This window comes from Gorilla gorilla, chromosome X (genome assembly GCF_029281585.2).
Source record: "Gorilla gorilla gorilla isolate KB3781 chromosome X, NHGRI_mGorGor1-v2.1_pri, whole genome shotgun sequence".
Classification (NCBI taxonomy): Eukaryota; Metazoa; Chordata; class Mammalia; order Primates; family Hominidae; genus Gorilla; species Gorilla gorilla.
Window position 1 is genome coordinate 165,773,909 of NC_073247.2, and position 18,072 is coordinate 165,791,980.

Consider the following 18,072-nt stretch of genomic DNA (forward strand, 5'->3'; position numbering starts at 1 on the left):
GTAATAAAATAAAATGCCAACAGCAAAAGTAACTTTTAGGCTATTATGCACCAACAAATTTATGTGATACCGAGAAGTGTTAAACAGTTTTAGTTGCATTACACTTTGCATAATATACACAAAACACTAAACATGTTAATAAATGTTTGATATAATAAGATGACCTAAGTTTAAGTGTAATTTTGACTCCTTTTACTGTACCTGTGTTTTCCCCCACTAACTGACTAGTCAAGTGCTGACTGGTTTTTAAGAGATGGGGTCTTGCTCTGTTGCCCAGGCTGGCCTCAAACTCCTGGGCTCAAGTGATTTTCCCACCTCAGCCTCCCAAGTAGGTGGAACTACAGGTGTGCATCACCATACCTGGCTTAACGTCTGTTTTTATATTTGTAGCCACATGGTACAAAGTACAGAACAGGTGTTCTTAACCTTTTTCTGCCATGGACCCTTTTGGCCTTCTGGACCCCTCCTCAGAAGAATGTTTTGAAATGTGTAAAATGCACAGAAATTGATTAACAACATATTTCAAGAGTTCGTGCTCAAATAATATGTGCTTCTTCAGTAAATCATTAAATAACCAGATCTAGAGATGGGTCTAATAATTACCCTAAGTTTGAAGCAGTGATGAACATATATATTTCAAAATATCTGTAACAACTATAATATGATATGAAAGTATCTTTGATCTCTACTGGTGACAGTCACTGCTATTCTAATACTACCATGATCTGTTGCTTACAATTGTCATTGAAGAAAATGTGGATTTTTTTTTTTTTTTTTTTTTTTTTTTTGAGACAGAGTCTCGCTCTGTCGCCCAGGCTGGAGTGCAATGGCGTGATCTTGGCTCACTGCAACCTCTACCTTCCGGGTTCAAGTGATTCTCCTGCCTCAGCCTCCGGAGTAGCTGGGATTACAGGCGCCCACCACTATGCCCGGCTGATTTTTGTATTTTTAGTAGAGACAGGATTTCACCATGTTGGTCAGGCTGGTCTCAAACTCCTGACCTCAGGTGACCTGCCTGCCTCAGCCTCTCAAAGTGCTGGGATTACAGGCATGAGCCACCACACCCAGCTGGATTTTTTTTTTAAAAGACAGGGTCTTGCTATGTTGCCCAGGCTGGTCTCAAACTCCTGGGCTCAAGTGATCTGCCCTCCACGGGCTTCCAAAGCACTGGGATTACAGGCACGAGCCACCATGCCCAGCTAAAAATCTGGGTTTTCAGAGACATTAGTGAAAATAAAGACTGAATGTTTTTCCCATCCAAGGTCACAGACCCCGCTGAATTCTCAACCAAAGTTGGAGGCCTTGGTCTAGAAAGATACACACCAAATATTAACAGCAGTTTTTTTTTTTGGATAGTGGAATCGCCAGAGTGATTCTATTTTGTTTTATGATATTTTTGTAGAGATAGGGTCTCAATATGTTGCTTAGGCTGGTCTTGAACTCCTGGGCTCAAAAGATCCTCCCACCTTGGCCTCCCAAAGTGCTGGGATTACAGGCGTGAGCCACGGCATGCCTGGCCTAATTTTTTATCTTTGTACCTATACGCATTTTCAAAGTTTTCTATAATGATGTTTTACAATTAAAATTTATAAGAGCTTAATGAATACTATGTATTTGTTTGTCTTAAACAACCTGGAAGGATGACTAGTAAATTTTATACAACTCACTACAGATGTTCAACCTTCTATAACTACTTAAGTGTTATGATGACTCTAATCATTCCCATGTTCTTACAAGCCAAGAAAAAAACTCACTAGAATTATTTATTCTGGAGTTAAAAAGAACAAAAAAACAAACTGTCACAACTGCAGACATTTGTCTATTTTTTTGCCAAGTGTAATTCCAAAAACAGCTGAAAATATTAGAACAAATTAGTACTTAATATGGACTAATACCTTCTGCTGTTTACAAAAACACAAAACCCAGAAGCACACAGAAACTTGTATTTTAAAAATAAGTGATTGTGTGTAGAAAGACTTAAAGTACAACTTATCTAAGTAATGCCAAAACTTACATACCACCAGACAAAGTGCTTTAATGCTTTATATTTATTTTTTTGAGACAGAGTCTCGCTCTGTCACCTAGGCTAGAGTGCAGTGGCTCGATCTCTGCTCACTGCAACCTCCACCTCCTGGGTTCAAGCAATTCTCCTGCCTCAGCCTCCCGAGTAGCTGGGATTACAGGCGCATGCCACCACGCCCGGCTAATTTTTGTATTTTTAGTGGAGATGGGGTTTCACTATATTGGCTAGGCTGGTCTTGAACTCCTGACCTCAAGTGATCCACCCACCTCGGCCTTCTAAAGTGCTAGGAATATAGGCGTGAGCCACCACACCCGGCCGAAAATGCTTTAATGTTTTAAAAAATGAGTCATACATAGAAAGTAAGCACATGCTTAAAAGTGCTCATGTTCAAGTTTTAGCAGCAATGTGGAATGTTGCAAAAGAGACAGGGACACAGGGAAATGTGCATATCTCAGAAGCCTACTTTGCTTTCTTTCAAATCTAAAAATAAAACCTTTGGACTGCCCTATTAATAAGTCTAGAAAATGGATGCTTTTTTTGTGGAAAGCTTTCGCAAACATGGAAATAAAAATATCTTCTTCTCGGTTAACAGGACTAAAGGATGTAAACATAAACCAGATGCCAATCCTTGTTTCTCTACAATCCCCTTCTCCCTCATGGCTCTGGACAGGCTTCTATTGTAAAACTATTTCTATGGCACAAGGAGACATATCAAATGAATGAACACTGGTCTGCACGGAGCAACACAGAACAAGTTCAAAAGTCAAATGTTGAGTGAAAAGAGTAAGTTGTAGGATGTTCCACATAGTAGGATATCATCCAGTAAATTTGCAAAACACTTTATTCCATGTTGTCATGTGTAATACAACAAAAACCTTGCATGGGGAGTATCTCGGTGACCTTTAGGGAACAGGCTACCTTGGGGAAGCAGGGCAGACAAAGAGTGCAACCACAGGGCTGGGAATTCAGCTGAATCTGTCCTATTTGAGTTCCATAGTAAGAGGGCTGACAGGAATACGACCAACTGATAACATTTCCTAAGTCTGGGTGAAAAGTACCCAAATAGCTACTACTTGAGCTGAGCGTAGAAGCCAGGAAGGAAGAGGGCGGGGGAAGACAGGACCTTAGAATGACGCCAGGAAGAATGGTGGAAGAGCTGACAGCATGGGGGAAGAGCTGGGAACAGTGCTTAGGGCCCACCTCCTGAGCCCAGGCTTGGGGAGTTACAGCAGTGCTGTCCACAGGGGCTCATCAGAGTGGACCTGGTACTTGACAAGACAGGAGTCAGCTTGCTCACACACTGCTTCCTCTACCATCAAAGTCTTACGTAAAAATAAAAAATAAAAAATCAGTAGAACTAAGCAGCATACTTTGTACCACAGCTGACTCCCATTCCATGTAAGCTCCTGACCTTCTCACAGCCCAGCACTTTCGTGCATTAGACAATGAACTGTGCTGGAGAAGATGATGCCTGTTCCCATGAGTCTCCCAGGTCTCCTGGGACAGAAGTGAAGGGAAAGAAGGTTCCATGAAGAGACCTGGAGTGGAGTGGGAGCCCCAGGGGCCCAGTGGATAGGGTGGGGTGGAAAAGGACAGCATAGATGGGCGGAGCACCTCACGCTGCCTTCTGGGGCCCAGGGAACATCTAAGAGTGTGACGGGGCCTGGAAACAAAGCTGAGCCTGGCCGGGCACGGGGGCTCTCACCTGTAATCCCAGCACTTTGGGAGGCCGAGACGGGTGGATCACCTAAGGTCAGGAGTTTGAGGCCAACGTGGTGAAACTCCGTCTCTACTAAAAATACAAAAATTAACCGGGCATGGTGGCGGGTGCCTGTAATCCCAGCTGCTTGGGAGGCTAAGGCAGAAGAATCGCTTGAACCCTGGAGGTGGGGGTTGCAGTGAGCCGAGATCATGCCATTGCACTCCAGCCTGGGTGACAGAGAAAGACGTCTCAAAAAAAAAAAAAGAAAAAGAAAAAAGAAAAATGCTCCTCTCCACATGTCCTGGCTGGTTGTTCATGCCTCGTCTTCACACAGTGGACTCTCTGAATGGGCCTGAGAGATTCTCTCCTGTCAGAGCCTCTACACATGCTGGTCCTTCCAAAAGACTCATGCATCTCTCCCCACTGATGCTTTGTCCTTGACCTAGCTAATGTTTCCTTGTTGTTCAGGTCTTAGATGCCATTTTTCAAAGAAGTCTCCTCCCTGACCTACCTCCCAATTCTTGGTAGGATCTCCTCTGATTTTTATGTGCTCCCTTAGTGGCTGGAACTTCTCTCCATCACAGAAGTTAGCCTCTTGTAAAGTCATAGCCCATTTGCCTGTCTGTACCTCCCATTAGACCAGAAGACTGCTGAGGGTAGGATAGTTTCCAGCAGCTAGCACAGTAACTGACACATAATAAATGCTCAATTAGTACAGCTTAAAAAAGTACTGCTATATAAAGAGTTCAACAGTCACAGAACAACAAAGCAACCACAGCCTGTTCCTGAATACTTCTAGGATACCTCTTATGCATATTACAGCACGAGGAGGCAGAAGGTCCAGCAGCAGAGGGAGATTCTCCAACCCCGAGTACCAAGGAACTACCACAACCTAGAATGGTCCCAAATGCTCCACTTTCTTCAAGGTTCACAAACAAGAACTGGCTGAAGTTCCCCTTGTCAAGTAAAAAGGTCCTTCCCTCACATGCCCTACTCAGATGAGGTCACTTTTGACGAAATGGAAGTTTCCAAAGTTTTGCTTTCTAGTGCTAACTGCTAAAAACGTCTTCCTAGCCTAACAGCTCTGTGATCTCTACAAATAGTATTGCAGTGATAAATTTGTATGCTTATCTACTTATATGCAACTTTTTCTTTAATGGTCTGCAATTAAAAGGTTACTCTTGTCAGGCTCCATGGCTCATGGTTGTAATCTCAGCACTTTGGGAGGCCAAGGCAGGAGGATTACTCAAGCCCAAGGAGTTCAAGACCATCCTGGGCAACACAGTGAAACCCCGTGTCTACCAAAAATAAAAATAAAAAATTTAGCCAGGCATGGCGGCACATCCCTGTAGTCCCAGCTACATGAGAGCCTGAGGTGGGAGGATCACATCAGCCCCGGAGTTCAAGGCTGCAGTAAGCTATGATCATGCTGTTGCACTCCAGCCTGGGTGATGGAGTGGGATCCCGTCTCTAAAAAAAAAATTAAAAAAAATAAGTAAAAAATTTAAAAACTGGTTAAATAAATTGTGGTACATCCATAATAGACTATTTAAACCCAACCCTTAAAAAGAATGATACGGCTCTGTATGAACCGATTCTAAATAATCTACAGGATACATTAAAATAAACAAATGTGCACAATATTTTATAGTATGTGTAAAAACACAACGCCCACATACCCTTGTGTATTTATACACACGTAAAATATATACACAAACCTAAACACACAAAAATATGTCCAATAGAGACAAAGAGTAGAATAGTAGTTGCCAGAGGGTGGGGTGGGGGAAAGGGGAGAAGTGGGAGTTAGTGTTTAATAGGTATGAAATTTCAGTTTTGCAAGACGAAAGGTTGTAGAGATGGATGGTAGTAATGGCTGTACAACAATGTGAATGTACTCAGTGCCACTGAACTGTACAGTTAAGATGATTAAAACTGTAAATTGTTATATATATCGATATATATATTTTTTGAGACGGAGTCTCGCTCTGTCGCCTAGGCTGGAGTGCAGTGACGCGATCTCGGCTCACTGCAAGCTCCGCCTCCCGGGTTCACGCCATTCTCCTGCCTCAGGCTCTCCGAGTAGCCGGGACTACAGGCGCCCGCCACCACGCCCGGCTAATTTTTTGTATTTTTAGTAGAGACGGGGTTTCACCATGTTCGCCAGGATGGTCTCGATCTCCTGACCTCGTGATCAGCCTGCCTCGGCCTCCCAAAGTGCTGGGATTACAAGCGTGAGCCACCACGCCCGGCCTGTTATATATATTTTATAATTAAAATTTAACACACGGGTACACACATGCTTTTTTTTTTGAGATGGAGTCTCATTCTGTCGCCAGGCTGGAGTGCAGTGGCGCGATCTCAGTTCGCTGCAACCTCTGCCTCCCAGGTTCAAGCGATTCTCCTGCCTCAGCCTCCTGAGTAGCTGGGACTACAGGTGCCCGCCACCGTGCCCGGCTAATTTTTTGTATTTTTAGTAGAGATGGGGTTTTACCATGTTGGCCAAGATGGTCTCGATCTCTTGACCTCATGATCCACCCACCTCCACCTCCCAAAGTGCTAGGATTACAGGTGTGAGATACCGTGCCCGGCCACATTTTTTTTTTTTTTTTTTAAAGACACAGGTAATAGTGGCTGCCTCCAGGGAAAGAAATGAATGTTTGGGGCAGGGTAGCAGAGATACTTTACAATATAACTCTTTTTTTTTTTTTTTGAGACGGAGTTCCGCTCTTGTCGTCCAGGCTGGAGTGCAACGGCATGATCTTGGCTCACTGCAACCTCTGCCTCCCAGGTTCAGGCGATTCTCCTGCCTCAGCTTCCCAAGTAGCTGGGACTACAGGCACGCACCACCACGCCTGGCTAATTTTTGTATTTTTAGTGGAGACGGAGTTTCACCATGTTGGCCAGGCTAGTCTCGAATTCTGACCTCAAGTGATCCACCTGCCTCAGCCTCCCAAACTGCTGGGATTACAGGCATGAGCCACCATGCCCAGCCCCATATAACTTTTTTCTATTATTATTTTTCTGAGACGGAGTCTCGCTCTGTCGTCCAGGCTGGAGTGCAATGGCACGATCTTGGCTCACTGCAACCTCTGCCTCCTGGGTTCAAACGATTCTTCTGCCTCAGCCTCCCGAGTAGCTGGATTACAGGTGCATACCACCACGCCCAGCTAATTTTTGTATTTTTAGTAGAAATGATGTTTCGTCATGTTGGCTAGGCTGGTCTCGAACTCCTGACCTCAGGTGATCCACCCACCTCGGCCTCCCAAAGTACTGGGATTGCAGGCATGAGTCACTGTGCCTAGCCCCGTATAACTTTTTACACCACCTTTTTAATTCCGTATTGTCCATCTAACTATTCAAAAAATCATTTAAAAAACCCCGGCCTTATACAAGAAGTCTTTTCCTTAATCGTGTCATTTATTCTATCCCTCTTCCTTTAAGTAAGAAATATTTTCAATCAAAATCAGAATTCGACTTCAGCTTTGAGGGTATTTATTAGATTCAAATAATGCAATTTACAAAAATTACACTTGCTACCCTAAAAATATATTCACTAAAAGCCTTTTCTTTTTTTCTTTCTTTTTTTTTTTTTTTTTAAAAGAGACAGTGTCTTACTCTAAAGAACGAGGCTGCCCAGGCTAGAGTACACGAGTACAGTGGTGTGATGATGGCTCACTGTAGCCTAAAACTCCTGGGCTCATGGGATCCTCTCACCTCATCCTCCCGAGTAGCTGGGACTACAGGCATGAGCCACCATGCCTGGCCCCTCTATTTTTATCAGGTGTTACAGAAAAGCTTCAAAATCATCATGGAAGAAAATTATCATTTTTACCAGTACAAAACTTTTATTGCATCCCAACCAAGCTAAGATGAATACAGAATTGTTTCAACAGAAGTTACCATTATCATAATTCAAGACAAAAATCAGCCGGCAATTACATGAGTTGGAAAACAAACTACTCTTATGTCACAGTCTACCCTAAAGCTCCAACTTATGTCAGAATTTAAAATACACACACATATACACAACCCTGTGGATTCCTCCTCATTTATGTAAAACCTACTTTTGTGATGATCTGCTATTTTCTTGCGTCTTCTGGAATGAACACTGTAGCCCCACTCCCGGATAAGGAGAAGATACCACTTCCAGGGCTTAGCACTGCCCCTGGCTTGAAGCAGATACTCAAATATTTGTTGGGTGAATGAACGATTGTCTGCTGATAGGGCTGCCATCAAGCCTCATAAAGAAAAAATTCAGAAAAAAGCAACTTTATAGAGAAAATAGGAAAAAGTTTAAGAGATATTTTGCTCACTTGAAGAAATCAGCATGTGTTAAAGGTGAAGACTGGATTGACTGGTTCATCAAGTGGCTTAGACACAACTGACTAAGTGGGCTATACCTTATCCCACCCCAAAGTTAAATACAAAACAGGTATTTTTTTTTTAATCACAAAAAAAACACAGGGCAACTTAACTATAAAATCATTATTTTTATTTTTTATTTTTGAGACAGAGCCTCACTCTATCGCCCAGGCAGGAGTGCAGTGGTGTGATCTTGGCTCACCGAAACTTCTGCCTCCTGGGTTCAAGCGATTCTCCTGCCTCAGTCACCCCAGTAGTTGAGATTACAGGCGCCCGCCACCACGCCTGGCTAATTTTTGTATTTTTAGTAGAGACGGGATTTCACCATCTTGGCTAGGCTGGTCTTGAACTCTTGACCTCAGGTGATCCACCCGCCTCAGCCTCCCAAAGTGCTGGGATTACAGGCATGAGCCACCGCATCTGGCCCTTTTGTATATATTAAATACGTATGTATGAATTTAATACATCATCAGGTTTTTTAGGAAGAAAATATAGATGACTATTGATCTGTTGTTAAGAGTAGGAAAGGATTTCCTGGCGGGGCGCGGTGGCTCACGCCTGTAATCCCAGCACTTTGGGAGGCAGAGGTGGGCGGATCACAAGGTCAGGAGATCGAGACCAGCCTGGCTAACATGGTGAAACCCTGTCTCTACTAAAAATACAAAAAATTTAGCCAGGCGTGGTGGCGGGCGCCTGTAGTCCCAGCTACTCGGGAGGCTGAGGCAGGAGAATGGAATGAACCCGGGAGACGGAGCTTGCAGTGAGCCAAGATCACGCCATTGCACTCCAACCTGGGCGACAGAGCGAGACTCCGTCTCAAAAAAAAAAGAGTAAAAAAGGATTTCCTAAGTATGAAAGCAAAAGAATAAATCATAACATAAATTTTATATATCAGAAAGACAAGAATCAAGACGTAAGACAAAATAGGAAAATATCTGCATGACAAAGAGTTAACATCTTTAATACATTAAGAGCTATGACAATGATTATTGAGGTTTAGCCTCATTAATAATCCAAGCGGCACCAATTTAAAAGATGTATATCCAATTCTGGGACGATATGGGAAAATGGCACTTTCTCAGACTATTGTGGGAACTGGGATAGCCATTTTGGACAGTGATGTGGTGGTATCCACCAGAAATTCCAAGTCTAGGCAGCCATTCTTCAAAATGACTGGCACATGAGGAATTTCAATCCTGTAGCATTTTTAATAACATAGAGAGACAACGAAATGCATGACGGTAAGTCAGCTCTGGACTACACTGCTATTTAAAAGAAATGAGGCAGAGATGAATATATGAGATGGATAAATGCAGAATATGTATATATAACACCATCCTGAGGCCAGGCACGGTGGCTCATGCCTGTAATCCCAGCACTTTGGGAGGCCAAGGCAGGTGGATCACCTGAGGTCAGGAGTTCGACACCAGCCTGGCCAACATGGTGAAACCCAGTCTCTACTAAAAATACAAAAATTAGCTGGGTGTGGTGGCAGGCGCCTGTAATCCCAGCTACTCAGGAGGCTGAGGCAGGAGAATCACTTGAACCCAGGAGGTGGAGGTTGCAGTGAGCCAAGATTGTGCCACTGTACTCCAGCCTGGATGACAGAGCAAGACTCCATCTCAAAAAAAGAAAAAACAAAACAAAACAAAACAAAAACCCTCCTGTTAATTACAACACAAAAAGTACACAGTTTAGTCTTAGAAGACTTAGAAGGATCTACATTAAGCTATTAACAGCAGTTATTCTGGGTAGTGGGAGCAGAGATTAAGCGGGGAGCTCATTTTTTCACCTGATACTTTTTTTTTTTTTTTTTTTGAGACCGAGTCTCACTCTGTCACCCAGGCAGGAGTGCAGTGGTGTGACCTTGGCTCACTGCAACCTCCGCCTCCCAGGTTCAAGTGATTCTCCTGCCTCAGCCTTCCGAGTAGCTGGGACTACACGCTCAAGCCACCATAGCCAGCTAATTTTTGTATTTTTAATAGAGATGGGGTTTCGCCGTGTTAGCCAGGCTGGTCTCGAACTCCTGACTTCAGGTGATCCACCCGCCTAGGCCTCCCAAAGCGCTGTGATTACAGGCATGAGCCACCTTGCCCAGCCACCTGATCAATTTTTAAGTGGTTTGATTTTTCTATAAATCCATGTATTATTTTAGTAATTCTTTAAAAAGTAAAAGAAGAAAAATAGATATCAAGCATTTATCTACTAAAGACAGGTACTGTCCTTTGAGAATTCCCTCAAAAGTTCTTTGAAGCTCAAATAGCTACATCTTTCCCATTCATAAGTAATAAGATATTTTTTAAATTTCCTCTTTCTACATTTCTTTTTAAAAGTTTATTTTCAATTAGCTTCCTCAGGTTGAACTCTCTGTACATTTCTTAGGAGAAACTGTATGGTGTCAACACTGGCTGTTTTATAACATCCATTCGTAATCTGTAATCTGAGAAAAAGACTCGTAAAAACCCAAACCACCCTCCAGGCCTAACATCTTCCAGAAGAAACCCATTCACTGCCCATATTACATTTAGTCCACACAATTTCTGAGACAAAGCACAAAGCACTAGCCATACAACTCCCACCAGCATAAATACGTGGAGTACAAAGAATGTCCTGTCAGCTGGGCCCAGAGCACACCCCACAGCAGTAAAAGAGAATGACAATTTGAGTCACAGGATCAGGAGCAGAATCAAATTTGGGACTTGAGGCAGTGTGATGCTCTTCTGGTCTTCCGCTTCCTTCCACACCTTCTATTCTCCTTCAGCCAAACCTTGCCCTCACATAATCCCTAAGCAGGCTATTTCTTATGGATGTCTAAAACAGCTTCACACTGAGGTGTCAGAAACCACTAGAGAGACAACAAAGAACGACTTAGGGTCTCAGTTGGAATCACAATGGCCGCATAAGTGAAAATTCACATTTTTGCTTAGGGGAAAAAAAAATGGGAAAATTCAATTGGAACATTCTGCTTTACCACACAGAAGTTCTGAAATCCACATGTCAAAACATCAAATGCGGAGTGACCACTAATCAAAAAGACAAAACAAAACAACGACAACAACAACAAACAGCTTGAGATGTTGAGCCTGAAGGTTGAGAAATTAAGGAACCATTCATTTTTACAAAACTAAAGTCCACACAATGGTGCCAAGTAGTTCAAACTGCAGCTGATACAGCACCTGAGTGTCAGACCTAGAATGACTCGGGCCCCCAGGTTTTTACAAAGTACTCATCCTCCTCTAGAGTCCCAAGAACCAGATGTATATCTGGGTACTCTCTTTAGTTACCATGGGAGGAGTGTAGCAAGCACATGACATTAGCCATGGCCCCCGGTGTTCTGAGACAGCTTTCAGGAGGGTGTCCTTCTAGGGAACCAACCATACACCAGTTCCCATATCTGAAAATGCATTACCACTGCTCACTAATGTTGACCACTAAGCCATTTACCCCAAACCAAAGCAAACACATGCTGAAGACCGCTAAGGCAACAGCAGCAGCGCAAAAGGGCTCAGTGCAAGCGCTCTCAGCTCAGCTGACCTGCTTCAAGGTGAACTGAAGTTGCAGATCACCAGTTCCGGCTCTAATCTGACGCCCGCCCCCAGATCACGCTGTGGCGACCAAGTAACCCTACACACACTGACCTTTCAGGGCTCAGGGAAGTGACTTTTTTTTATTATATGGCACAGTTTGGCACAGTTATGTCTTTAGTCTTTGGGGTACTTTTATACTGTCCAAGAGTAGTATATTTTTTTCCTCTTTTCCTTTTTTTTTTTTTTAAAAAAAAAAAAACAGATGGCCAAACCAGGACATATACTAAAAAAAAAAAAAGGAAGGTTACTTACCTGAGCCCTAACATCCCAGCTACCATGGAATCCTGTTGGAGCTGGTCTACAGAAGCAAGGTGTATTCTGGGGAGTCACATGTCACATCAAAGCAGGAACTGGTGAGTCTGTATTTTTATGGAGCCTAAAACAAAGAAAATTGTAAGTTGAAAGCCCCCATTGAGCTGCACGACCTTTTTCCCAGGGCTATTTGGGACATTTTGAAGATAAACACATAGACAAAGTACTAGGCTATTTCCCAGCTTACCTAGCTAGAAACAAAGGATAAGCTGCAAATTACTGGCACGTAACACACAGTGCTAAAATAAAGGAAAGATTCATGCTTGTTAGAATCAACACTATCACAAGCCTTGTCACCTCTAGGGGACACTTCGACACTACAAAAGCATACCATGAGTGGTGATTTCTGGCAAGTATTTCTTCTACCACGGCACACAGAAATTCTCAGGGAAGAATACATGTTCAAGAGAATATGCAACACCAAAATACCATCCCTGAAAGAACACATGGAACCTAGAGGCAGTCTCCCTTCTTTTTCAAGCAGCTGAATGAAGTTGCAATAAGCTGCTGTAACAACATCACGTAAAGGGGCTTTAATCCTGAGAGAAAAAATCAGCACCAAGGGAAACCAAGTGCTCTGGGAGACCCAAAGCCATCATCCAAAACATGCAAGTCTATTTCAGGGCAATCAGTTTTAAGCCTCTCAGATCAGTCAATCTCGATGCTCAACAAACTCAGTTATTAGTTTGATAGTTTCTCTTTTTCTTTTGAACACATGTTCAAAAAAGGACTTTTGTCAGTACCTTTTTTGTCATTAAGATAACCATCATTTCCTAGTTAAAGCCTAAACTGCCCCATATGAATTAGCTAATTTCTGATACTATGCTGGCCCAAGAGTAGCATTTTTATAAGCTAAAAACAAAAGCTCAGAGCATACAACTTAGAGACTATTCACACAATTACTCACGTAATCAAACCCAGAAGAAGGGCAACACCAACCAAGTCTTTTACTGGTCTGTTGCTGCTCTACAGCTACCAGGATGGTACCTAAAATTATCTTTTGAGGTTCAGTGAGGCCTCATAATTCCCTTAAACAGTCAAGTCACAGAATACTTTGAAATCCCAGAAGTCAAGTTAATAGTATTACTCGGCTAGCTATATAATAAAAACCAAACTGGTATCCTGGCTAGGAGGCCCTGGAAAAGTCACAACTTCTCAGGGACACAAGTTTGTTTGTAAACTGATGGTGCTGGACTAAGAATCCTTCTAGTTCTTAAAGTTTAAGATAATTAACTTAAGATTTCATGTCAAAAAGAAAAGAGCCAGAGGCTGGGTGCGGTGGCTCACGCCTGTAATCCCTGCACTTTGGGAGGCTGAGGCGGGTGGATCACGAGGTCAGGAGTTCAAGACCAGCGTGGCCAAGATGGTGAAACCCCGTCTCGACTAAAAAAAAAAAAAAAAAAAAAAATACAAAAATTAGCCAGGCGTGGTGGCAGGTGCCTGTAATCCCAGCTACTTGGGAGGCTGAGGCAGAGAACTGCTTGAGCCCGGGAGGCAGAGGTTGCAGTGAGCTGAGATCGTGCCACTGCACTCCAGCATGGGTGACAGAGTGAGACTGTCTCAAAAAAAAAAAAAAAAAAAAAAAAAAAGAAAAAGAGCCAGAAAATGAGAGCAGTTTGTGAAATCTAAAAAAGAAAGTTAATATATATAAAAAACACCCCTAGCTCTTGGGCAAGGAAGACAAGTGCATCCTTACTAAGGCTTGGTCCTGTCAACTTCAGAGGCAATAATGAGAGCCCAGACTACAGTGTCTACAGTAACTGCAAAACAGCCACACAGCACAGCGGGAACACATTCACACGCCAGGAGACCCAGCATACATGTGCTTGAAGAAGTTATAAGACTCAGGCTTTATTCTCTAACGAAATGGTCATTCCCCCTTTGATGTGGGGGTGGGGATGCCCTGCCCACCCCCCAATTCCGGCTCCCACTCAGTTATCCCACATACCATACATACCATCAAAGTATTTAAGCAATGGCATGCAAACCAAGCTTTCGACAGGAGAAGGTTTCTTGCAAGAGAAAGGCAGAAGAGAACAGGTAAAAGCAGAAGAGCACAACTTCTACTTAAGCCCAAAGAAGAGGGACCTGTTCACATCTTGTCCTACCCGGAATGATGCACACGCACAGGGGCTTGCCGGGACAGCAGTAGTTTCACTGGAAAGGGCTGGTATGGAGGCACCGAGGACAAGGTCCTTCCATCGCAGCGGTGATAATGCCCTACCCAAGAAAAAAAGATTGCGTCTGCCAGCCACGCAAGACTGGTCTGCAAGGATGTCACCATAGCAGAGGGCAGGGAAAACAAGCAGGTGTCCTGCCACACTCTTTGGAACTGGCCAGTCTAGGAGTGTGCTTTACCCCACGCACTGAAAACACTGGTTACTAGAAATATCAAACATTTCCTGTGATTCTCTCCTCCTCCAAGATAACTCGGGCAGCTTCAGAACAAGCTGCTCTTAGCTAATTAAAAGATTTCTGCTGATATTAACCTTTATAAAAGATTTCAGGTTCCAGGACACGTCATTTATCATGCAGAGTCCCAAGCAGGTACATTAGCAATGGAAACCAGGCTCCAATAAGGAACTAACAATTTTATCTCTGTTGTTCTTTATTTTAGGTTAAAGAAATGAACTTCTCGTTTCATCTCCACATGGGAGGAATGTTCTGGAGGGGGTAACAGCCTATTAAACTCATCTAGCTTTTTTTTTTTTTTTTTTTTTCAAACTCCACAGCTTGCCTCTCTACCCTACTAGACTAGATTGCACAGAGGCAGGGCAGGCACGGGAAACGACTCTGGTTGGAAATTACAAACATACACACACAGAATGCAAGCACCATAACCCTTTGAACACACAGTGGTTTGTGCCTTGCCCCAGACCTACCTAAGGATTTAAACAGCACAGAAGTCGGAGTTCGGCTGACTGCATGACACTCTCCTATCAATCGGGTAAAACAAAGACCCAGTACTCTAAGCTTAAAGCATTCCAGGCAAAATTTTAGTTAACAGGCAATAGGAAGGTGTGATAGGCCAGTGCTAACAAGAAAGCCACAGATGGGTTTCTTTGAGCTGTTAAGACACTGGAAAGGGCTGGTATGGAAGCCCAGCGGAGCCACTAGGACAATGGAAAAGGAGGTACCCCTCCACCAGGCACTTTGCAGAGAAAACTATACTCTGGAAGCTGCCTGCACTGTTGATAGGGCTAGACGTATGATAAACAGCTAACCGGAGGGGCACCCGAGGAGACAAACTGCCAACTATGAAGAACAAAGCAGAGACCTCAACTTGTCACGTCTCAAGCTCAGATGTACAAACTTTGGGATCGTCAAGTGAGGCTCGTGTGTCTGCCTGGGGATATGACTGTATTCCAGTGATCAGCCACCTAGCTGACCTGCCACGAATGGGTGACCTGTGGTGACTTACTTTAATCAACTGTAGTACTTCTAGATTGATTGGGTGATTTAAGGTTCTGACATATTCAGGGAAGAAAATAAAAGCAAGTGTTTCCTAGACTTCCTCATTGGGATTTGAAATAGAAATCCTGAAAAGCCCATAAAAGCCTATTTCCCTAAATCCTTGGTGGAAATTCCCAAAAGATTAAAAAATCCAGACCCTGTCTTATTATAGGGACCCAGCAGATTTCAAAAGACTCAAGAGGTCAGCTTAATCTGGTTATTAACTGAAATTGCTGAGATACTGATGAACATTCCAACCATGGAACCCAAAATTCTCTAGAGTAATAATTACCTATTAGTGCAATGTTACTACTGAGGCCGTATATGCTTCATTTTTACAGTATAACAAAATGTCTAAAACTTATGAGAGTCCTACAACGTCTAGGCCACTCAGTATCACATCCAAGTAGGTATGGTTCCTGGATCACCAACCAACCCCTGAATTCGATCCTGTTATCTCACAGTCTGGGGTACTGATCCCGCACAGCAGAGACACAACGTGTGAAAGGCTCGGCAGAGCCCATTCCTGTTCCTGGAAAAATAACCAGAAGCACACATCTGCCTGACCATGAGTCAGGAATATCAATTTTGTGGTGGAGCCCATTTCTGCTGTGACCAACCCACACCCGAACACACTCGCAACAGAAGCAACCGCCACAGAGCAATTCCAGAATGAGCTTTTTCCCCCTCGGGGTCCGTACTTAGCAATGTCATAAACGGTCTCCCCTGCGAGAGCAATCCTTTTACACTCTTCATAATGACCTTAAGTCTTCAGTGCAAAACCACAGAAACATTGCCACTGCCATATAAAAGTCATCTGAGTTTCAGTTTGGGTGATTCGGTCATGACCAAACTGAACAGAGAATAACCTTTCAGGCACAACGAACAGGAGCCACAGCGTCGCGATGAACTTGCCCCATCTGGTACCGGTGATCCCGAGCGCTCCAGGGCGATGAGAGCCCGTTACCTACTATGTCCCACTCCACTTATGTAACTGGAAGATCGCCGGCGAAGGGGAGGGTAGGATGGGAGGGTGCTCACATTCCGAGGCCACAGCACTCCAAAGAACCTCTGAGCACCCTGGGGACATGTTCGCTCGCACCTTAGAGCCTCTGGCGCCGAAGAGCCTCGGGTGCTGCTGGACGCACAGTCCCCTACCCACGGCTCCTGATGGGAACTATAACCACCTCTTTATGATGAGTTGTGGGACCCAGAACACAACGTCTAGTCCCTTTTGTGGATAAGAATCCCCACCTACTTGTTCCTGCTAGATGGGGAAAGGAGCCGGTGGACCTACTCGCTCGCGTGGGGGTAGCGGGGGGCAGAAATTCATGGAATGGGCGAGAAGGAGGGGGAGGCAAAGCCCAGAGATGGGGGTGAGAGCTCAGGAGCCCTTGTGGCGCACTCTCCCGACGGGAGGCGAAGTGCGCACGCGCGCCGGTGGGGGGGGCCGAGTAACGGGAGAGGGGGCGCGCGAGGGAGGGAGAGGGGAGAGCGCGATCCAGGGAGAGGCCGGGGCCGCGGGCGCGCGACGGCGCCGCGGCCCAAAGCCCCGAGAAGGGCAGGAGCGCGCGCAGCCCCGACAGGCGAAGCCCCGGCGACAGGGGCGCCCGCGGGGCCGGGGGCCGGGATGCGCGTCGAGGGCGGGAGAAAGAGGGGCGTCAGGCGAAGGCGGCTCCAGGGAGGCCGCGCCGAGGACGGTCACCCGCGAGCACGGGTGACGGGCCGAGGGGAGAGTCGCCACCGGCGGCGGCGGGAGGGGGAGGGTAGAGAGGAGGGACGCCATCCGCCAGCCGTGTCGTCCGACCCCGCGGGCCCCTCCCGCGCCACGTCCCGCCCCTGACCCCCGCCCCCCGGCAAGGGTCCCCGCCCGCGGCCACGGCGGTCCCACTCACAGTCTCTCCTCCTCGCCTCCTCCTCCTCCTCCGCTCGGCGCGGCGGCGGCGGCGGCGGCCATTTTCCGGACGGCTTTTACCACAGCCCTCTCTCCGAGAGGAGGGAGCGCGCGCGCCGCCGACGCCGGGACCCCGCACGGTCGACGTCGCGCCCCGCCCTCTTGGCCGGCCCGCGCGCTGCTGCACCTGCGCGCCCGCGCCCCGCCCTCGGCGCCGCTGCGAGCCCGCCCGTCATTGGCTGTGATGGCCGGGCTGGGACGGGGAAGACGGGGGAGGGGGGGAGTCTCAGCGGCGATGCAGTCAATTGGCGAGATTTCCTGTCCATTTCGGCCAGGGAAAAGGGGGCGGACCCCTCCAGCTGTTGATTGGCTGCTTTCGGCCGTCGTTTGGGGAAAAGAGGCGGCTTGGGCGCGGAGGGACTGGTTTAGTGGGCGGAATTTGAATGTTAAGGATTAATGGACCCTTGCGGATGCTGGGGCAAGTGAAGGCCTAGGCTTGGGACGCGTGTTTGCGCGGCTCTGAGGGGCGATTGACCCTCTGTCCACAGATGCACCGAGTGCGCTGCAATAAGCGTTTCATTGCACCCACATTTTCTCAATATCACTATCTTCAGCAGAAGCAGCGAAGTTGCCCACCCTGGAGCCTGACGTTGCCCCAGCTGAGGGGCCTTGGTTTCAGAGGCCTACTCAATGCATTATTTCATCCGAGCCTGCCCAGTGCTCACGCTCTCATAGA

The 18,072-nt window shown here is 45.7% G+C and overlaps 1 protein-coding gene across 4 annotated transcripts in view; it reads right to left on the reverse strand.

Annotated features, from left to right (window-relative positions):
• The window catches only part of MECP2 (methyl-CpG binding protein 2), a 75,768-nt gene extending 58,274 nt beyond the window's left edge, over positions 1–17,494 (reverse strand). For 2 of the 4 annotated variants that reach the window (XM_019019334.4, XM_063703008.1), the window contains exon 1: positions 11,930–12,021. Coding sequence is in view for 2 of the 4 variants with exons in the window: in XM_055375893.2 (XP_055231868.1) it covers positions 17,338–17,399 (62 nt within the window). In the remaining 2 variants the exon portion in view is untranslated. Of the gene's footprint in view, positions 1–11,929; positions 12,054–14,097; positions 17,225–17,337 lie in introns of those variants that run through there. The other 2 variants (XM_055375894.2, XM_055375893.2) reach the window with 2 other exon arrangements.
• Between the last annotated feature and the right edge of the window lie 578 nt (positions 17,495–18,072).